General features: G+C 45.0%; 1 protein-coding gene and 1 non-coding gene across 2 annotated transcripts in view; one reads left to right on the forward strand and one right to left on the reverse strand.

The window, feature by feature from the left end:
* Rbcn-3B (WD repeat-containing protein Rbcn-3B) overlaps nucleotides 1-23,471 on the forward strand; it is a 192,011-nt gene that overhangs the window by 22,164 nt on the left and 146,376 nt on the right. Inside the window, exons 6-9 of the mRNA XM_075693751.1 lie at nucleotides 682-752; nucleotides 6,121-6,240; nucleotides 14,947-15,092; nucleotides 19,542-19,565. Of these exons, the coding sequence (XP_075549866.1) occupies nucleotides 682-752; nucleotides 6,121-6,240; nucleotides 14,947-15,092; nucleotides 19,542-19,565 (361 nt within the window). The remainder of the gene's footprint in view (nucleotides 1-681; nucleotides 753-6,120; nucleotides 6,241-14,946; nucleotides 15,093-19,541; nucleotides 19,566-23,471) is intronic.
* On the reverse strand, nucleotides 4,099-4,173 carry TRNAS-GGA (transfer RNA serine (anticodon GGA)). The gene has a single exon. It is a non-coding gene; the product is annotated as a tRNA-Ser (tRNA).

A 23,471-nucleotide genomic window follows, 5' to 3' on the forward strand; every position in this document is an offset into this window, starting at 1 on the left:
TGCATCATTGACATGCTGGTCATGCTCCTAGGGGGCTCCCACACAGGCTGCATTGCTGACCATGCCGTGAGTTTCCATAGCCGCAGCTGTTCAAGCTCACAACTGTCTTCCAACATGCAGACAGTAAAACACAACATGAAAAACAAAAATTACTGATTAATGGCTAAAGAAATTGCTCAAAGAAGTTGTCTGTTCCAGTGAGGTATATGCAAGGTAACTTTTATTTTATAATAACCCATAATTACATTTTAAATTGAACATTCAAAAGTCTTAGGCATGTTGCTTTGCTAGCTTATACCGAACCTGCCGCCACACGCCAGCATTCACTGCTTCAGGAAAATGGCTGTTAAACTCCTGTTAACAGTTTAACTGTAAAAGTAAGAAAGCCGGGCATCACTATTGGAGCTGTCCCATCTGAGAGGAAACCTTGTTTCGAGGAGGAATGGGCAAAGTAAACGTTGCACATTTTATATCCCTGTTAATCCTGGTTCTTTCCAAAAATATTTTCAAGATTGTTTTTCTTGGAAGGCATTGAACTCATTTCAGTTTGTTGCTAAGGTTTAAAAAAATAAATTGCTTCATTAAGCAAGAGTTGTGGCTTTCTGCTGCCTGTGGAATGCAGCTGTTGAAAGTAGCGCAGCAGTCGCTGAATGTTGTTTTTTTCTCAAATACTTTGTGCAGATGATGTTGTCGTAGCCATCTCCGCTTGCGGCATGGCCAAGGTCTGGACTCTCTCGCCTGAGGATTACAAGGTTTGTTGTATTTAGTTTGTCGTAGTTTTTTAAGGAATAGTTGCTGCAAGGAGGGTGCAAGAATTTCTCTAACAAAAGATCAAGTCCTTCATCAGTTTTGAAATAATGTTTCTGTTAAGGGTTGCTAAACTGTGCTGAGCTCAAAAAATTTGTTCCACAGGGGCAGCTGTGTACCACTATCCAAAGAATATACAGCTGCAAGGATTTCTTTAAATGATGATGTGATAGCAAAGTTACAGGCGTTCGATCACCAACTATGTGGCCATTGTGGTTTCACTTTCTTCTTCACTACCCTCCCCACTGTTGGTGTGTCCTTCTCACCACATACTCTCACCTACTCCATGCAATGCAACGAAAGCTACGGCTCGCATCAATACATCAGAAGAAAGGCACCTCCATTGTCTACCGCTAATTGCTCCCCACGCAATGCCGACTTAATGGAAGATACGCAGAAGGGTCAGTCACACACAATGGGTGATCATCCTTCACTTCTCAGAACACACAGCCAGCTTTCGTCACACTGGTGCTATTGTCCCTCTTCAGACAACTGTCGTGTCAGGTTTGAGAATTATTGGTTTGGGGGGGGGAGGGGTTACTGAGTGGTAATCTCAGTAACCCCCCCCCCTTGAAACTTGAAACAGGGAAATAGAGCAGCTGATAAAAGGATAAGTTCAAATACATATCTGCATAAACAAAACTATTTTATACATCACTGTACTATGCTCCAACACGGAACAAAGTTATTTATATCATCACAAATATCCTGCAACTCAAAAAATACTAAAAGAACAGCTGTAGCTTAGTTTCCACACGTTACCGATTAAGAGCCTGGGAAGTACTCGACGCCGCTTGTTTTGCTTTCTTGAAGTCGTATTTCTTGTCAGTCCAAACCGCCTCTAAAATAACTTGGTCTGATCACTCTAAGTGGTAGAAGATTTGCTCATAGTTTGCTTTACCATTATTTCGACCTTCATAAGGTCTACGCTGCTTTGGCTTCGTTTACTGCTCCAAGCTCCTGTTATGAGTGAAAAAAAGTCGCTCTGCGAAAGCATTAGTCACTGGAATGCTCAGCACAGCTGACAACACTACAGTCATATTTGGAGAAGCAATACTTTTGAGCAAGTTGCTCCACTTGTTCCCTAAACATTCTCTTGATTTCACTGCAACTAGCTGCCTGATAGCTGACTGCAGACAGCACAATTCATCATACAGCTTATCCATATTGATGGCCAATGTTAACTGCAATGCTGCAACGAATTTCTCAAGGTCACTGAACATTAGTTTGCGCTGCAAGCCTAAGCACTGAAGTTGCTTCGTTAAAGACATAACAGCATGCACGTGTTCAACCGGAGGACCACATCGGGGGGAACAGCGGTATGGTGCACGCAGCTGGCATCGCAAACATTGTCGCTACCATGAACCGCATGCTAGCTGACTTTTTTGGAAGCTTGGAGTGCTTGCAGCTAACACGTCTTCAAACAAGGTGGCCAGACGCAGCTGAACTCAAGGTGCTGCCGAACAATGGTAATAAAGTGTGAGATGCAGGATATTTTTAAAGATTTTCGTATCTCTTGCTGGACGTGGGACAATAGCTCTCAATGCAGGACAGTCCCACAAGTCTCGTGACTGGTGGTCACCTTAGTGAATTAATTCAGCTCACGATTGTGTCATTGATGATGTGGCATGGTGTGGCTATGGTAAGGCACTGGCAGCTGTAGTGGAGCAGGACACAGACGAGTTTAAGATGACCGCCATGCAGATCCTCGTCCCCCGGCAAATGCACACGCACACTGTTATGGCCTTGAGACCCGAGTTGCTGTCCCTGGTACCAGCCTCTCGGTAGTTCGCTTTGCTGCAGGAGCACGCCTGGCTTGACTCACATGTTTAGATAAAATGTGTTCGAATTGTTAGAGGTTGGTTTGCGGCCCTTTGAGGAAAATTGCAGGATGCAGCTTCCTTTGAACATTCTACTAGTAAACATCCTAATGCACTGTGGCTCGAGCCTTGTGCAAAATGCCTGGTACAACAGATTTAGAGCTAAATGTAAGGATTAGGGGTGGGTGATTACTTGAATATCATTAAATTTAATCTAATAGTCAAAGTTCATATTAGATTGACGAATTGAATATCTACTATTCAATTTCCCAAATATTTGGCGTACAGTAAAACCTCGTTCATACGTGTTGAAAAAAAATTCAAGAAAAAAAAAACGTAATAACCGAGAAAACGTCAAATATGAAGTAACTAAGAAATTTGACCGACTCAACTGTATCCGACATCTATGTAATGTGAATCGTTATGCAAATTGTTGCACAAATCGTTGTGCACCACGCATGATATACCGATGCGCGTTGATCTTGTGGAGCTGCGGAGGCCCGAGACACGTTTTCGCGTTTTTCCTATTAGACAGTGTTTAAAGATGGCGACAGGAAACCGAAGCGAAATCGAGTTGATGGGCAATGCCATATGGTGCCGAAGTGAAATGTGACACTCACATCGCGCTGCTGGCAGCAGGGATTGGCGGCGCATTTGGATTATCGCTTACTATACGTGTGCACTATTCTACCAACGTCACCCCACCCCACATGCTGTGAAACAGATAGGCGAAGATGCTAATCACAGTAGGGTTGATGGGGATAGCTGTAAATGTGGCATCCGATGACCCAGGAGGTTATTTGCTGGTACCAGAATAAGATACTTAGTGCGCGCTAACGTTTTCACATGAGACAGGCGAGCGAGTATTGCAGTGAAGCTGCTGCCTTCGATCGCAAGCACCTTGCGCATTTTCTTGTTTGCATGGGACCTAGCGGCTAGAAAACATATACGATCGCAGTTTGACAATGTATTGAGCATTGGTGCCGAAATGTGGTGTTTTCTAGAAATGGGGGGGAGTACTAACCGGTGAAAAATTAGTGTAACACCATTGGCTCATTTTTTGTGCTCTCGATCGTGAACATTGGCACCGGCAAATCGTACGTAAGGGGATCGTATCAACGAGGTTTTACTGTATTTTATGTAATATCCATGCAGTGCTGCATGTCGCACGGGCTGTGAAGCTTCTTGTGCTTGATGCCATGCAAGTGCTTGCCTCACTTTGTCGTTTTTGGTGCAAAACAACTGCACCGCAGATGGGCTGCCCCAACTGATACAGTCGCAGACGTTGTCTCTGCATGCTCTTCTGCCCTACTGCAAGCTCTCCCCGATTCTGGCCCAATGTGAGGATGGCAAAACACAGTGCCTGAACTTAATAAAGGGAAAATCAGACATCCACCCGTTCGAAGCAATTGCTACAAAGGAAACCCATACGGGTTTCTCGAATGAAAAGCCTCAGAGTTGAAGAAAAATTCGTCCTGGTCCGGGACTCGAACCCGGGACCACCGCCTTTCCGGGGCAGCCGCTCTACCACCTGAGCTAACCAGGCGGCTAGCAGATGGCAGGGCGAAGTCGAATTTGTCGACAACACACGAAGCAAAGGCAAGTGTTTGACGTAGTAGTTCTGCGGAAAACCGCAAGGTGGAGAGAAGTAATTAATAAAAAGAAAATCAGACATCCACCCGTTCGCAAAGTGCCTGTGCCTGTTGCAAAGTGCCTGAACATAGCACTTTGCAGAATGATGCAGCGTCGAATAGGGCAACATCTGTCGGTACAAGGTTCGTCCTGTCCGACAGGACCACTCGAAACAATAGCAGAACTCGGACAGAGGGAATGGCAGTGAAAGCAGCGTGTAATTTCAGAAAGTGTGATAGCGTGTGAGAAGAATGGACCGATGAGGCCGCCAGAAGGCACGCAGAGCAAGCCAATGAACTTAACGCCACTTGAACAGCTGTCAGTCCTAATTGTACATGTGATCTCGGCAGTAATCACTGATGATCCATTTGTACGAGCATATTAGTGGCAAACACATTGTGATGACTTGGGGCCCATTACCGCATTGGTCAGCGGCGAATTTTCATCATGGCTATACTTCCTAGGTCATTAGGCCTAAATTGGCACTGCTTTGTCAGGTGTCGGCAAGCAAAGTTAAGGTTTCGTGCCGAATCGATGCAAATTTATTCACAGCGTCTGTGCAACACTCAGAAAGGTGACGAACGATTTCGCAAATGAATTTCGAGGGCACGGGTTAGCAGCAAAGTTGTTCACAGCCACCATCCTTGCGACACACTGTATTACGGCCTCTCATTCCCGACGCCATTTAGACGCCATTGGTATCTTTTTGTAGCTTCGAGCAACCCATGACAAGACTGGCTTTGGATTTACATAGTGGGTGCGAAAGTAACATGTGACAAGTGCACTGACGGCCCGTCTGCATTTGTTTGCATGAGCGGCAGATGGAGGAGGAGAGATAGATGGGGGGGGGGGGAGGCATGGAAGCTTACCAAGACCTTTTCAAATTCAGTCTTTGACACGTGGGAAATTATGCCATAGCCGACAATGAAAGAGCACCTACTCTTTGCTGTCGATGCTAATCCGTCGACCTACATAGCACTGACCATAGCTACGCGCAGAAGAGTGATAGAGTTGCATTCTTTTTTTTTATTTTCACACTGCTTTGAAAAAATGAAATAAAGAACTTAGTAGTGCGTATTTTGGTCAAGATTTACTGCAGCATCACAGTTATTTCTTCGTAGGTAGCGGCGGTGCATGTAAAGAGACACAAATTTATATGTGACAGTTAGTATGTACTACCGTTTAGTACGTAGTCATGCCGTGTTCGCACCAGGTATGTATTAACGCAGTTTCACTGTACTGTGCAAGAGGAACTTTAAATGGCACATTATGGATGTGCTTGCATGTTTTGACCAGCAGCTTGAGTTTCCTGGCCTACAGATGGTAAGGAAATATGCCAGTGCTGTGTGCTGACCACTCACTCAGTTGCATGTTAATGGTCGTGCAATGTGCACGCTCATAATTTTGCACTGTTTATGTGCCAGGGATTCGTACGGCAGCCTGGCCAACAGGCCATCAAAATTAACAGTAGTAGAACCTTTGTGGACACTGTAGAGACATCTTGCTTGTGTTTCTGTTGCAGGGGCCCACTGATGAGCCCTTCTTTATTGCAGATTTGTGATTGTAAAGAATATCGACTACCATGACAAACATTCACAGCCACCATATGTCAGTTGTGACTTTGTTATGCAGTCGAACCTCGTTACAATGATGCTGCATCTGACACAATATCATCGTTTTATGCTATATTTGTCATTAGAATTTATTTGTTACGTGCTCATATTGATGAAAAACAATTTAGGTTTACTTTGTTATATCCATTTAATCATTATATCCGTGTTCATTCCTTCAAGGTTTGACTCTAACGAAGTATGACTGCGTTTAAGTATAATTTCAAGTTATTTCCACCTTGTCACTGCAGTCTTCCAGCCCACTGTACGAGGACGAGTCCAAGACCCTCAAGTGCATGAACACTCTGTGCCTGGCATGCTGCGCCTACAACCAGCGCACCATACTTGTGGTGACGGCCAAGTGCTGGCATGTGAGTGCATACTGGAGCGTTTCTGCTTGGAATATTTTTCTCTGCTGTGAGTGCACAAAAGTAATGTAAGTCATCTGCGACGCTTCCTGTACTCCTTGCCGTGAACAGGAATTATCAAGAGGCCTAGGAGTGAGCCCTTGCCTTTAATAATATGTGATTTCATACATGCTCTGTTTCAGTTTAGGTGGTCACTGCTTTCATCTGATTATCATTTTCATGTCTTGCTCTCGAGCAAGATGAACTTGGCGTTATCGGAAACCTTGTGAACGTTAGTGTTGCTTTAATTAGTAAAATTAAAATTATAGCGTTTTGCGTGCCAAAACTGCAATCTGATTATGAGACACGCTGTAGTGGGGGACTCTGGAAATTTGCACCACCTGGGGTTCTTTAACGTGCACCTAAATCTTAAGTACCACGGGTGTTTTCATATTTCGCCCCCATCGAAATGTGGCCGCCGTGGCCGGGATTCAATCCCGTTACCTTGTGCTTAGCAACCCAACACCATAGCCACTAAGAAACCAACCGGGTTTTAATTAGTAGTAACGTGTGCTTGTAGCATTCCGATTGTATGCACATTATGAATGTAGTGGTACATCCTTGTACCAGCGTGAGCACTATCAACTGCTGTGGAATGTATGATGATGCATGCAAGTAGCAACCTGGCTTGTGAAGTGCAATTCCATTAACTGCAAGTGAAATTCACTTCATTGCCAATTGTGCTCATTACTGTCATCACCACCTGAGTGTTTTTGCATTCTGGATGCAAGGTTGCCCAATGAACAGTTCTGTGCTTGCCATTAATTCTTTTGGCTAATGTTTCTGTCTGAGTGCTGCCCTACCCTATCACACTAATAGGGTAGAGCCTCACTAATGCTTTGCAGTTGCTCGCATTTATGCCATTTGTGGTTGTTCCAGTCAGAAGCCATTTCGTGCATTTAGATGCCACATGCGAAAAGCGCTTAGGTACACGAACACATATTAGATGATTTATTTCAGAAAAGTTACTTCTTCTTGGCGCTCTCAACAGTATTTGAGCACTGTGTGGTAGTGCTCGAAGCACGCTCCTTGATGGAAGTCAGGATTTGTACTGCAGGTCTGTAAGGTCCTCATAGTCGCTGTCTTCTAAAGTGCTCTCTTCTGAGGATGTTTGCTAACCATGTGAAGGCAAAATGCGCTCACGCACAGCACTAAAATGATCTAACTTGCATGAATTTCGGTCATAAGGCGCACTCCAAGAATGTCATCATCCTGTCGGTGCTTCACGCCGCAAGTTGTCAAAAAATTCCTTCAACCATGAAGGTAGGAAAGAAGTGCTGCCCTTGTTTGAAGACATTGCAAAGTGCACTTCTTACATAAAGATCAAGAAAGTTGGCGCTACTAACCCAGATAACCGGCGAATGCGAATGTGAGGGCTCTGGGTGCTGCCCGACATCTTACCAAAACATATACCGTATTTACTTGCATAATGATCGTACCCCTGAATTTTGTTGTCAAAATTCTATTTTTTTCTTTCCCATGTAATGATCGCACCTCGAACTTGCCACAGTGATATGTCATGTGACAAGTCCAGCTAATGATGATCGCGCTTACCATCTGTCAAATGCTGTCGAATGCTACGTGAACGACTCTTCAAGACATACCAAATTATCTGCATGCACCAAACATTCTTATGCAGATGCCCCATTTCATTCCTTTCATCACTTTCCACACTTCCAGGGGAAAAAACCTACAACCAAACTTGCCTTGGCTTTATTATTTGTAGGCTTTATAATGGTTGTGGTCAACAACAACAAAAAAGGCGCTTTTCAATTCTTCTCGTCTCCACTCGTGGGCACGCAACAAATCACGAGCGGCAATGATAGTAGCCACGTTTACGCTGATACGTTAGAAGTATACCCTAGTCATACGCCGACGCTTGTAACACAGCTAAGATATTCGCCCACCCTTAGCAGAAACGTGCCGTATTAGGATAGGAGTGAAGACAAATGCCGCAGTTCCCGCAGCGTGCCCACCATGAGTTTCTGTCACTCATAGCTAAGGGTGCCCATCTCTGTTTCTGTCCCCTCAAAGTGGTAATGGCTACGTTATTGCCGCAAACTTGCCAATAGTAACTATATTATTCATTACTGATACGAAAGAAACTGTTTTAATGTGCGTAATGTACTCACGAGAAGAAAAACATTTTCATTTGGCACGTTCGGCTTGCTCTGCCGGCCGCTATTTTTGTTTTGGTGTCCCGCACTGTTACAATGGCAGCCGCCTATTTGTTTGTCATCCCGCAGCAAACGCGGGATGGATAAAAGAGATTTTTTTCTTCTCGCCAAAAATTTTACCCGCGTAATGATCGCACCCCTGAATTTGCGTCAATTTTTTTTTTGAAAGAGAAGTGCGATCGTTATGCAAGTAAATATGGTATTTTTGTGTGTCGGGTGAGGCTCAACGAGGGACTGCAAAAGGTTTTTACCCACTTGAGATGTAGCTACAATTACAATACACTAGTTATGATTAATTACTCACTCAGCTGGAGTACTGACACAAAAATTCAAAGTCGAGTTAACTTGGTAGGTCGATTTATGTGGGCACACACACATCGTCTGCAAAATATAAATGGCGAATGTAGCTTAGAACATTTAAAATCAATTTTAAAGTGCACGTGCATGCAGCCAACCTCAACACGTAGCACCTCTCAACATTGACATTAAGGAAGGAATGTAAACAAGCAAAAAAACACTACATCACGAGTTTGCGCTGCCATCAGGGTAGGCCCTGCGAGCAAGTTTCTCGCCACTCCGATAGCCCCAATGTTCTTTTCCTCGACGCTGACGCCAGTGCGGATAATCAGCTAAAAGTTGTTTCCGACACGAAATAACTCAGAGTAAAGGAACCTCGAAAGTGCGCATGTCATGAAACGTTGCACCAAATAGTAAATCATTGGCCTGATTTTGACTCGCAAGCGGTCAGCGCAGCCGCCGCAGCAGTCGTCTCTGCGAAGCGGCTTGCCTGGCCAACATGTTTTCTCATCGCTACCAACGGTGTCAGGAAAACTAATTGTATTGTCACTTATAAGCGACATAAATTTGTAGACGTTGGTTGTGTCGACGAATAAAGGTGCTTTATTACGAGCTGCGGACAGATTGCATATGCCGTTGGCTTCGGATCTGACAGCCAACGAGCTAGGCCGATGCCGTTCGCCAGCTCGCCGGGCTTGCTCGTTCGCTACCGTCGGCGTCAATGAGTGGCAGAAGTGGTCCGAGTTCGTGCGCGCCGCTGGATGCTTAGAGTGTATACCATTGAAGAGCAGCCAGATTTGCTCATTTTGAGCGTGTCTGGTATAAACAAAGCCTGCCGAGCTTAGAGCAGTCCGATGATCTTCTACCAAGACGACATACCCCCAAGCCTGATGCTGTGGTGACTTTTACCCCACCTTGTGTCCTGCTCTGGAATATGCTTCATTCCCAAAGCGCCCTCGACGAATGGTACGTACTACTTGTAGCAGTGCGTGCGCATATTGATAGCTGCCGCTGGTCGCACTTTCCGAGTCGCTGCTTTGTAGTAGATCCAATCAAAAGTGGTTGGCCACATCTAATACGGCAGCAACTCCTGCCTGCAGGAAATAGTTGCAGCTGGAGGACGAAAATGTGAATGACGATGATGGCGAAGACATTGCAAAGCACGCGCAGACGTAGCAGATGAACTAGCAACACGAAGCTAGCGCGCTGGCGTGCATACGTCACAGTTTTGTGCAATCACGTGCCCGGCTGTGTTTACATTTCTTCTTTGGCCATCTTGTCGCCTTCTGAAACCGAAACTTGGACTGGTCGCTACAAACAAGATTCGAAATAATTACCTGTCATGCTCTGAAGCAAATGATGTTTCCTGTCGTGAGTACTGGGTCATTAGCTACTTATTGCAGCGGAAAAACCAAGATGGAAGATTTTTATGTCAGTACTCCTTTAAATGTTAGCTCATATTAGCTACCTGTTGAATTCATAGTGAATTGCAGTTCGTGAACCAGTTAACACATACTGTGTACACATTTTGTTGTGTGCAAGCTTAGCATGCCCTTTCTATCAAATATAAATAAGAGTACCAACTGCATGACCACATACTAGTGCTGTAGTGTGGGTAACAACAACAGACGCAGTAGGTGCGAGCAATGCAATAGTTTATTGAAGATAGCGTGGCTGCTTTTATTCCGTACGAATCAGTAGGTGCACGCGCACTTCGTTATGCGATAGGCGGGCTCGCACTCAAGCGATACGGCAACTAGCACAGTGAAGAAATGCACAGATATTGTAACATGTTTGTGTAACATGCTTTTGTACAGGTTAATCAGTTTTGCAGCATAGGCCCAATAACAAGATGTGCGCAACACATCTTAAATCACAATTCCATTAGTAACATACACTGATTGGGGGTTATTGTCTTGACATGGTATTGATCTTGGTGTGTTAAAAAAACTCAATCCAAGGCAGATGGCTTGACAGGATTCTTCTCTCTTTAAGGGGTTTTGAACCAACCCTCGAGCTAGGCAAAAAAAACCATTCTGTGGATAACACGCTGCTTTGAACATCTCGGACACATTTTGCACTAGTTCCCGACGTGTGGGGCTCATAAACGGAGTGAGAAGACACCTTTTTCTCAAACACTCTCTTTTCAACAGAAGCCTTCTCCTCACTCTTATTGGGGCCGCCATATTTCGTCATTTATCAGATTCCCATTGACCAATAGTTGGCCAATAGCTGACAACAATCAAAGCGTGAGCTGGATATCTTCTGCTCATGCTTGTTCAACCCATCCACGCAGGAATAAAAATTTGGCCACGCTGCTTATCGGTGTCGTAGCCATTGCCTCTTGCTAATTTTGATTAGTCTGAAACACTCAACTAGCCTCAAACTATGCAAAACTTAAGGCCAGAACATATGTGTGCCATGCCTGCAGCGCCCTGTGATTAACAGTGGTTAGCATCTATAAGAGACGTGTGCCAGTGCGCACTTACTCTCAGTCACGCCTGGCTAGACTTGCTTTGTATTCAGCTTCGTACTGAACACTACAGTGTGTGCTATGTAGATTTGCCTACAAATCCGGGCAGGGAAAAGCCAGTCTGCACCACGTAGCATGGACAGGCTGGAGCACGCAAGGGTGCACTCCAGCCCTGCTGTGCACTCGTTGTGTGTAGCCACATGTAGCTGAATCTGCTTTGTAGCCTAAATACCACAGTCATCGCGGTGACGAGCTTTCTCGCCGTAATGCCGTAGGTGGGGTATCGCCACTCTGCCACCATCGGCACTCTTCTACTCCTTTGGAACGGAAACATTGATGGTGAATAGGAAAGGTAAATACTGCACTCAAAGTATCTACACTCGTACTAGGTCTTTTTGAAAAATTGTTTCGGAAATATCTTCCTGGGAGGTACTATACTCATTCAAAGGCATTTTTGAGGCTTCAAATAAATGTGGTTCAGGGCCCCTTTAAATGACATTTACAACCAATATTGCATCTCAAAAAAAGAAAAAGGACACTATAAAAATTATGACCTTAGGATTTGATTGAATGTTAGAAACTGAACCAAAATATGTTTTTATATCTCTAAGAAAAAATTTTGGTTGATTGAATGATTTATTGTACTTCTTGTGGGGATCGAGGTGCCTTTTCATGCCTCGTCCCACAGTTTGCGCATTGTGCTTAGCTCGATCTCCAGGAACTGCCACCGCAACGGCAACATGGCGGACGGGGCTAGTGTGCCGGAGCTGATTTCCCATGCAAACCATGCTTCTCTCTCCCTGGCTCGAATCACAGTGTGAGCAAGTGTGACCGGGGCACGCCCTGATTGGTCTCCCGAGTGGCAGCCCCCAGGCGCCCTCTCTGGCCGAGCTTTCTTCCGCTGAGCGCTTCATCGCTGCGGCGGATGCTTACAGGTCCGCAACGAGTTCGCTACAGGGGACCTTTGCTCCCATGACCCCTCGTTCTCGTGCTTGATGAACCGCTTGCCGGCTAGCCCTAGCACAGCGGGCGTGCGCACTTGATCGGTCTTGCGGTGAGCCTTTGCCCGTAAGCGCTGTGACTGTCGCACTGTGCTGGGTGAATAAACCTGCATTTCTTGGCGATTTGACTCTGGAGCCTTCTCTGCTCCATGTCGGAGAGTCGATGAACCCTGCCATATCGCCTTTGTGCATTGCGGAGTAGAGAAGCGTCGTGCCCTTTCCTGACCATCGCTTGTAGGGTGAGCCTTGTGCTAACCCATCTCCACATAACTACCGCCCAACTCAATTTTGGCATGCATCAGAGCAGGCCCCTTCGCGGCCCTCATTCCTGCTTGATTCCGTGGCTACGGACTTAATGTCCTTCTATGCGGACGACACCGACAGCATGAGGTACGTTCGCCTTGGCAACCCTCTGCTTGCGGCCACCGGGAGCAATCCCTTCTTTGGACAGCGCTTTGGTGAGGTCGACCACTCGGATGTGTACTCTAGTCCTAGCCATGCCAGTTTTGGGTTTCCTCAACTGTTTGAGACGCGTGCAAAGCAGGTGCCTACTAGCCCCTCCGACGTGCTCTTCCCACTCGCTGGCCCCTTTTCATCTCGAGCGCAGTTGAGTATCTCATATGCTGCATCGGAGCCACCCTGCTTAGGTGCCGGCACAAACTTGCTTGCTGTTCCCTCTTTGTCCCGAGTGCAGTTCTATGTCTGGTGCGCCGCAGCATAGCCTCCCTGCCTCTCTGTTGGGGCAAAACCGCTTGCTGGCCTCTCTTTGTCCCGAGCGCAGCTGGTAGGCAAGGTCGAGCGCAAGCCACCCCGCTCAGCCGAAAATGTCGCCGCGCTTTCAGACTACCGCTTGCCTCATACGCAGTTAGGCGACATTTTCGACGTGCGTGAGCCTCCCTGCTCCACCGTCGATCCGTTCGCCAGTCGTGTGAGGCCTCATGCACCTGTCGGAGCGGCAACTCAGCTCTCCTCTATGCCATTTTCTGGCCCCTCAGGGTCGGGCATGCATTTGGGAGAACAGGCGCAGGTTGGTCCTTCTCAGTCCGCTGCACCTGACCTGGAGTAAACGCTGCTGCACACTGCAGCCGCACAGCTTCTCCAAGTCCTGATGGAAGCGGTGCGCTCGCAGCCTAGTGTTTTAAAGGGAGACCTCCAGTCCCCTCAGCCAGGCATGACAAGCAGCCTACGGGTACCTCTCTTGGAGTAGGGCGGTTATTCGGACCGCATAATTGCTACAAAGTACCTCGAGGTGCTGCACCTCTATCAACAGGCAGTGTGGCTGGACGACAGCGTGATGCTAGGCACTGTATTGCCCGTGTCACTAACAGCCCACATGGCACGGTGGTACCGACTTGTTGGCCACCAAGCTCGTTCGATGAAGCCATTTAGGATGCTTTTCCACAGCGAATTCCTCCCTCCTGACTTTGAACCGCATGTGTCGCGAGCTAGAGCTTCGCACACAGCACCCCGACGAATCTCTACTCGAGTACGTCAGGGCTATGCAGGAGCTCTATTTTCTTGCTGACCCTTTGGCATCTGACGCCGAGAAGGTGGAATGGGCCATTCGTCAAGCCCATCCAACCTCCGCCGCTTATCTTCCGAGCGCCCATTATCATGACCTAAGCAAGTTGGCCTCCGATGCGAAGCAGATTCAGGGTGTCATAGTGGCAGCGAGAGCCTGCTGCTACCGCTGTCCACCTCTCTCGCACCTCGTTGGGCGTGGGCTGGTGGTGACACATCGCCCCGTAATTCCCTGAAATGCCGATCTACCTTTGATGTAGAGGCTCACTTAAGTGCACTCTAAGTCGTTTTAACTCACAATAAAGTAGCAGTCATGATAACATGAGCACAAGTATAAATAAATTAATTTTCACCAAGTGATTTCGATCAACATGTGACTGTGCTCACATCTGTGGTTCATTCAAAGATAATCTTGCTTGAACTCGGCGATTAGATCAAGGCAAGAAGATGCCCATATTGGCCTGTTGTTGTTTTGGATTGCATTTAAGACAATATTTTGTGTGGGCCTCTGGATCTTTTAGTGCGAACTAGCTGCCAACCTTTGGCATGTATGGTCTTTAATGTTTTGATGACCAGCGTAAAGAAATAGTTTCTCTTTAACCCCCTTTTAATTTTTGCATTGATCATTAAAAGTTTCATTGCCATCGTAAATATTATCATAATCAGCCTAATTTAAATTCACTGCAAACAAGACAAAAGACTATCCCAGCATACCAGCTGACTTCATGGCATGGCATCAGAGGCAGCTGCCACAGCTGACTACCAGCTGTCGCATACCAGCTGACTCCATCTTATGCCTGCAAATTTCCTAATTTCATAGCAGCACCTATTTCTCTCTTGTCCTTGATTGCACTTCCCTTGGTAACCAATCTTCTACTATATTACACTACTGGTCACTTGCTCTTTGCATTACATGACCTGCACAACTGTGTTTCTTCCTCTTGATCTCAAAGAACATGTCGTCTACCGCTGTTCACACTCTAATACACACTGCTGTCTTCCCATATCTTAATCTTATGCCTATCACTTTTCATTCCATCTATAGTTTAGCTATGTTTTACCAACAAGGCCATACTTACATCCTTATGTTCCTTATTAAGATGTGATACTGTGTATCATTATTTCATTCTACAAGCATGGGGAGTGTGGCCATGAATGCCATGACTGAGCCATGTCTCTGTCCTCTTATCTGTGTGCCCAGATCTACGATGCATACGACTTTGCGCTGCTTTGCTCGACGGACAACCGGCCAGGTGAGCGATGGATGGGAGGGGACTTCATCTCTGCTGACCGAGTGTGTGTGTGGAGCGACAAGGGTCGAGGTTACCTCTACCAGCTTCCAGCCAAGTGAGTTCCACTTTGATCCTCCCTTATTGGCATATGCAGCAATTGGTTTCTATCCTATTGATATGTTGGTAGACAGAGCTTAAAACACAACTTGTTTCAAATCTCAAGGGAGTCGGCGGGGTTTTGGCAAGTGAAACCCCAGAAATTCATTAACTGGCTACTTTGCTGTGTTCACTGGACAACCGCCATCTCAAGTCCTGTTGAAGCCCTGATGTAGGCAGCATATAACACTACTTCAAGGAGGCAGCATCAAAGTCTGCTACAGGGGCGGATCCAGTTGCCTATATTAAGGGGGGAGGAGGGAGGGGGAGGGGTTACGCAACTAACTGCACGTCTGTAACGAAATGGTCATGATTTGTTCTCAGTTGCATCCTTCAGTGCGTTTTTCATTGACACCTTGCAGACAACCACGTGACCAGCTTGAAAACGAATTGACACCAGTGGGCATGGTCAAACCTTGTAATAGCACTAAAAACTAATAACTGTAAGGAAACAGAAGGCACCGAGGCACCGAGTGCTCTACTTTCACAGCTTCTGTCCACAAACGTGGATGTGCTTACAACACGTCTGATAAATACGAATTTTAGCTTTCAGTGCATTTAAAGTTTGTTAAGTGATTCACAAAGGACATTGCCATAAATTTCACATGCTGTGCAGTAGAACCTCGTTGATAGGTTGCCGTTACGTACGTTTTCCCGACGCCAATGTTTGCAATCAAGAACACAAAAAATTACTCAATAGAGTTACGCTCATACTTTACCAGTTCGTACATTCCCAGAAAACACATGATTTTTCGGCACCAAGGTTTAGTACGTCGCCAAACTGCAATCATAAGATGCGCTTTCCGGCTGCTAAATCCCATGTAAGTAAGAAAATGCGTCGGGATTGCGCGATCGAGAACAGTATATACTAGCTGCCTGCCACAGCAGCTCCACCGAAATACTTGCCCGCCCGTCTCACGTGAAAACGCCAGAGCGCACTCAGTTTCTCATTTCGGTGCCAGCAAATCTTCCCCAGGGTCGTTGCATGCCGCATTCACAGCTATCGTCGCCAAACGTATTGCAATAAGCCTCTTTGCCTATCTATTTCACAGCGCGTGGTGCCATTGGAAGCGTAGTGCGTGCTTTTAACAGGTGATAACCAAAACGCACCGCCGTTCTCTGCTGCAGACAGCGATCATATATGTTTTCCAGCAACTATATCCCGTGTGAACAAGAAAAAGAGCGGGCCGGGCGAGATCGAGAACGGTACTTGTGTCTCACGTGATAACGACAGCTTGCGCAGTTTCTTATTCCAGTATCAGCAAATCTCCACGCGGGTTGTCGCACACTGCATTCGCAGCTATCGTCGCCAAACCTATTGCGATAAGCATCTTCACCTATCTGTTTTACGGTGCATAGTGCGTAGTGCCATTGGCGTAGCGTACTGCACGCTTTTAGTGGACGATAATCCAAATGCGCCGTCCTCTGCTGCAGCAAACGCGATGTGAGTCTCATGTTTTGCTTCAGCAGCATCCGTCGTCACCCACCAGCTCGATTTCGTTTGGATTTTCCATTGCCCTTAGGACACCACGCAACAGGAAAACAACAAAACGCGTCTCACGCCACAGTTATCAAAACTTCGCATTACATAGATGTCAACAATAGTTGAGTCTGTCAAATTTTTTTGTTACTTTGGATCGTATGTTTTCCTGGTTAGTACTTTTCTTCTCACACTTTTTCCCAAAACTTATGAACGAAGTTTTACTGTGCACTAAGTATTAATTGCAAAAATTTGAAAAACTTACGTCGAGGTCGCTATACGCTGCATGAGTTCGTAGCTGCCAATTTGATTTATATCAGCCACTGAAGGTGGCTTGTGCTATCCTCTTTGGAGCATGAGTAAAGCGCACCCTGTGTGCTTGTGCTTGTGGCTTGTGCCAGTACGGACTCCTAGCATAGCAGAGCGGAGCAAGGGAGCACATGTCTGAGTAAAGGAGAGAGAAGGGAATGCTCACTCCTTGCTGCCACACCAATGTCAATGATTATTTTGACGACCTTCTACTCTCTAAAGGGGCAGAATTAGGGGTGGAGAGGAAACGATTAGCTCGATTACACAAAGGCAGCGGTTGCGTTAGCCAGTTTCAAACCTGACAAAAAGCTAGAAGTGAAGGGTGCTTTGCTCACTGCAGACAGCGATGCTCACCGTTGTGGCCTAAAAAATTCCACATACAGAAAAATCACTGTAGAGGGGGTGGAAGGGAGGGTTGATTAGTTAGTGGCTATGGGGGAGGGGCGATCCCCCTCCCCCCTACTTGAATCCACCATTGGTCTGCTACAATGGAGGCTACTTTGCTGTTTAGCTACCAGACGACACAGGTGAGGAATTCAACGAGGAACTAGGGGATAGAGTGAAGTGTTGACTTACTGCTATGAAGACTTACTGCTATGAAGACTTACTGCTTGAAGGCTGTTGTGGCTGAGCTATCAAACGTACGAGTGCTTTCGGACACAGCTCACACGGGTTCCACAAAGCGATGTTCACAAGTCACCAAACTAAAAAGTTCTGTTACCAATCATTATGACTTAAATTGAGCAACACCATGGCCTGAAATAAAATGTGAGACAATTGGTCCACTTTTTAAGTTACAACAGTTTTAAAAAAGTGAGTGATAACCCTTCAGTTTTTCCTAGATTCCAGGTGAAGCAGTGCCAGTGTACTTCTGTTTTTGTATTCAGACAAGAAGCGGTCTTCTTTGGCATGAAGTTAGAAAAATTTTGTTACTGGAGTGAATTGGGACACATCTTTAGTCTCATAAATTCTTTGGGCATCTGTCTTCATGAATTCTTTGGGAAAACTGCAGTGCATGGTCTATGCCTGGCCATGAAGCCTATTTGATAGTTTTGTTGTTTACTTGTTTAAACTTTTCGATTTCAGTAGCACACAATCTATTACAACTTTCCCCACCGAAAATGTCACACATCATTTGTCTGAACTTTGTCGAGGACACTTATTCGTGCTTCCCAGGTCATTTTGGCGTTTTGGCCTCAAATGTTTGCTTTTGGAACTGTGTAAGTTGTGAGAACCATGGTAAATTATAATAATTGTCACTGTCTTTGTGGCAGCAGCCACATTGTCTTTGAACTAAGATATACTTCTGCACTTTCCTGCCAAAGCTGCAGCCACTGACCAAATTTACCTTGCAGCCTAATTCTGTGCCATGGCCATAAAGGCCGTAAAGGTAGTCAAGTTGAAATGATCAGGTTGACAAAAATTGAAAGCATTTGGGGCCCAGAAGAGTATTGTCTTTAGTATGTTAACCTAAGGTATAATAGCATAATAGCATAATGTTAATTTCAGGTATTTATAATAATTATAATTGTCTAGCATGCTTAATGAGGTGGCAACGTCTCCAAAAGTGAGATGATAGGAGGTAAAGTTCTGTGCTTATAAAGGGAGCTGCTCTTGATGAAGCTCTTGTTGTCTGTCGTTTTTCTTCTCATGTTCCATGTTTGCTAATTGGAATCATTATTAACTGAACCTTTGTCTCTTTATATATACTTGAACTAACTTGACTTTGCCAATGTGATTACCGTACTTGTTCTACGTCAGTACAGTGCTCATTGCAAATGTTAGAGTAACACCAGATCTCTGTAACAACAACTCATGGGCAGTAGCATAGGCAGAAATTTTCGTAGAAGGGGGCACCCATTTGGAAGGGGACAGGGATGGCGAGGGGGGCTGGGAAGACTACATACTAACATAGAAATGTCAGGTGGTGAGGGCCACCCACTTGTTGGGTCACCCCCACGCTGTGCCACTGCTCATGGGGGAACTATGTTGGCCCTTATTTGATGGAGCAGAGTTGCTAGTGAACCAGATGCATAGCTTTACTAGCAGAAGTCACGCTATGGACAACTGCAATCGACACGGCACTCTTGCAGACATATTCATCAGGCTCCCTTCAAGATGAACTTAGCTAATGTGAATCCTCTTTTCGTTAACCCCTTTTGTGCCACATTAATATGCTGAATTCTGACCAAAAATGGTCATTTGTTTTACTGATGAATACTAATCTATACAATGACCTAAGCATTTAGCTATGCAAAATATCAATAACCTATTACAAAACTGAACCTTAACAGCACTTACAAAACTATTGCAAGAAAATGAAATATATTGTCGACGAAAAAATAAGAAGTGCAAGAAACTCAAAAGTACTGCAGACGAACCCAGCTTTTCCATGGCGTGAAAGAGGTGATTTGTTTTACTCTTGAAGGGAGTCTCCCGTGTGTGCCTGAAAGCAGTGAGAAACGTATGAGTGAATTGGTGCCGTTCAAGCTGTGTACTCTCTCTCCAGCTTAAGATGTCGGGCCTTTGGTTGACCTTTCCATCTCAAATGGTGTGATACTCTCCCCCTTGCCAGAAAAGAAACAAAATCAACCCTGTCTTGTTCCTTTCTCCGAACAGCAAACTGAAGGGAAAAGCAATTAGGTTGGTATACCGACACCACCCCCGTCACCCCTGCACCTTGGCTTTGCTCACCTTGCATCGCATATATGCAGTGCATGCGCACAGCGTTTTGCACGAGTTGAATGTGCTACGCTCACTGTGCCAGCGAACTTGCACCCAACCCTTCCTGCTAGTCACTTGATTTGTCATGATTGATGTTTGCAAAGAACTATCCTACACCTCTGCCTGAAGAGCGACTTGCCAATTCACTGTGACCTTTGAATTCTGTGGAGTGTTCGTTTTTTAAGCGGGATTCACACGACAGACCGAATCGTGATTTGAGATTGGTTATTGCATATCACAAGATCATATATCACCCATTCCCATGGCACTTGCATGACACAATTCACGACATGAACAAAAGCTAAATCAGCGTTAAAATTTTTGGCACGAAATGGGTCCAAAATACTGACATCAAAGTGCTTTAGTGTGGCAACAACCGCCTTCAAGTGGCTCGTTGAACTGAAACATGCACAGCAAAAAAGCATGGCCGATACCATTAGGGATGGCCATACTTGAAAGGGCTCAGTCTTCCTACGCATTTGTGCCATTGCCCATGTTTTGGGAAGTGAAACTAAGGTTAGTTTGTCTACGTTGTGGTCCGCTTTTCTCCTCTGTCATGTGAATGCTAGCTGCAGAGCGATCGATTGTATGTCATATGCCATGTGACTTGTTCACTACGATCATATCCATCATAGGAATCCTGCACCATTATGTTGCATACCAAGAGATAGGGAAAAACAGCCCATATTGGCAGCGACTTAACAGCATGGTAAGACTAGGACACCTCACAAGCCTAGAATTAAACTTACTGACACAGGACAGAATTAATTGGAGATTGCTGGAAGAGGCATTCGTCCTGCAGCAGATGTAAAAGAGGCTGACGATTATTAATGATTGTGATGGTGTAATGTGCCCAAAGCATTCTGCCTGTCTAGCATTTCCAGGAAACAAAAGATGACAAAAGAGCAGCTGGCATTATTATTGCTGAATTATTAACTAGGTGCTCAGTTGACTATATAAACTTGTTACTTTAAGAATAAATAGAGTTTAGCAATTTGACATACCTGAAAATGGAATGCAGTCACTAGAATCCACATCAGTGAATTCTTTGAATTCTTATATACTTTATTTTTTTAAAATAAGGCATTAAATTAACAACGAGGCTAGTTCCTACTTTTAGATTCTGTGGTGGGCTATCATTAGTATTTCGCTGTTAGCTTTTTTAGAGGGCAGCTCTTATGCGCTTTTCCCTGTGGAGAGCATCGGTGCCCTCGTAACCGAGCGAAGGATGAAAGACTGCAATAGCGAAGAGAGCTCGAGGAGGAAAGCGGAGGAGGAGGGTATGGTGAAATCGCGAGAAGAAAAGTGTAGTGTCGTGCAAGACAGGCTCTGTAGCGATGACTGCTACGAGATGGCTCCAGAGTAGCACGCGTTGTCTGTTTACTGATGGTGCCACTGTTACCATATATGGAAACAAAGCGCTGAATAAGCAGAGGTCTGGCGGTGGCTGCTTCGAATCCCGCCCACGTGTCACCCACCACTGCCTCCCATGACCTCCCAATTAGTGAGACAGTCGTGCCACACTTTGCTCCATTTGCAATGTACCGCACTAGACAGATTGTCCGCGCCAGCTAATATATTGCGAAGAGAAAATGTGTATGGAGCTGCGCTCAAATTTCGCATTAGGGAGTATCGTAATTATCTGTGAATTTTCTTTTTCAAGCACCAGGGCCCTACACCAGCAAGCTTTTGCATAAACTACTTCTTGGTTTAGGAACGCCAAAATTTGTAGACCTTATGAATAAACAAGAATGCCCTCCAGGTTGTGCAAATGTGCTTGCAAGTCCTTTGCCGGAGCGCATTCCAATGCTGCAAGCTTTGAGTAGTGTACTTATATACATTGTAGTGCATATTTGCTTGAGCATGTTTGCTTTTCCTTTTAGTTCATCTTGTACAAGTACTCTGTACCATTAATGTTTTTGAATAGGTTTGGCAACACATGCTGGTGTTGGAGGGCAGATTATTTCTGCTCTGGCTTAGCCTGTCTTAAGAGATGTGCATGCGCGTTTAATGTGTTTACCAGCTTTTCTCGCTTACTTCTGCCATACTTCTGTTCAAATGACCTTGAACCATGAAATCAGCTGTTGGCACTCTTGCCCATAGCTTATTTCTTGGGCAGTTTTGAGTATAATGAAATCTCCGTAAGACGAAAATTGTTCAAACGGAACTGCCTCTTGAGTAAAACACCATGCTCATTGTTGGTTGTTTTTGTATTCATGCAATTGTACTCAGCTTTGTCTCTCAGTAAATGGAACTCCTGATAAATGGAACCAGTTTCCCTGGTCCCTTGAGGTTCCGTTTAAAGAGAGTCCACTGTAAAAAGAAGTGGGCAGGTTTTGGACCTGGTATGATTATGACAAATGCTTTGTGCATAGATTGCAGCTTAAAAGAGGTTGTTTTCATGGTTCGAGGTCTGTTTTGTAAACTGTCAGAGGCTCAAGAGCCGCAGGCACCACCACTTCAGCTGGCATAAACTTGTACAGAATGTAGCGATCAGCTACAAAAGCATAAAATAAGCCGTCTGCATATAAAAGCAAGAAGACAAAGCCTTTCAATCAATCAACCAATTTTGATTCATAACTGATTTGAAATTTCATAGAGGCAGAACCTCTTCGACAAGTTCTATGAGTGGTTCATATTTTAAGAAGAAGAATATTGTTTTGAACAAACACTTGTCTGTACAGCAAGTATAAAGCAAAGGTGCATTGAAAACAATAAGGGAGAACGGAACATCATAAGTAGTGCAAAAACAGCAGCAAAAAATTTTCAAAAGCCAAAGCTCTAAAGCAGTACAGTTGAAGCTTAATTTAACGAAGTAATGACCATGCTCGAATAATTTTAGTAAATTGGGAAGTTTGTAAAATCGGGAAAGCAATTTTTTTCGGTCCTTCGAAACCTAAAATTGTAACGTAGCGTCACGCAAAAGCTACTGTGGCATCGTATTTGCTGCTAATCCAGCCATATGTTGCATAATCCGTGAAATAACGAAAGCCACCTTTGCCTCCCCTACCGAGGTGGTGTTGAGTCCACTGTCCCGTGCATGGGTGCGGCGCACATCGTCGTCAAAATAAAGCAAGGGTCGTGGCTAGGGTGCCTAGATGTTTTAATGCACTAGCTTTAGAGCGCACGCTTGAAAAAAAAACCCGTCAGTGTCGAAATTAGAAAAAAATCGCCTTTTTTAACTAATTTATTTCCGCAAAAAAATCGATTTCATCCAAGTTAATTTCGTTAATTCGGGCGGATGACAACATTGGACCCTATCAGTACCGGCCGGGTAATGGAAATTTCTTCATTAGATCGGGAACTTCGTAAAATCGGCTTTCGTTAGATCGAGTTTTAACTGTACTAGTAAGTTGATGGAGCACGGTGCACAGAACATGAATAAGATAAACATGAAACTTTTTAATCAGTGGTAAGTTGCAAAACAAAGCACACATACTCATTGAAGTCCTAAACATTATTCTCGAATTCTAGTGGCATGTTGCTTGCTTGCTTAAGGGGATGCTAAAGAGAAAAATTTCTTGATCTGTATTTATAAATTGCACTTTTACTATACCAAGAAAATCTTACCATTAGAAGAGGCTTGATAATCCAGAAAAGATGCAAAAACAGAAGACAGATGGTGACTAGGGTTGCCAACTATCCTGAATTTAGCGGCAGAGTCGCAATATTAGAGGAGATGTCCTTAGTCCTGACTTGACTCAATTTGGAAGGCCAAATGTCCTGGCTGTTGTTTTTTTTTTTTTCTGAATAAACCATAAACCATATTCCCCTTTTTAATGCTAGGCAGGTCGGTTTGGCATTCCTCTTATGTTTTCTGTTACA

The sequence above is a fragment of the Dermacentor variabilis genome, chromosome 5 (assembly GCF_050947875.1).
Source record: "Dermacentor variabilis isolate Ectoservices chromosome 5, ASM5094787v1, whole genome shotgun sequence".
Classification (NCBI taxonomy): Eukaryota; Metazoa; Arthropoda; class Arachnida; order Ixodida; family Ixodidae; genus Dermacentor; species Dermacentor variabilis.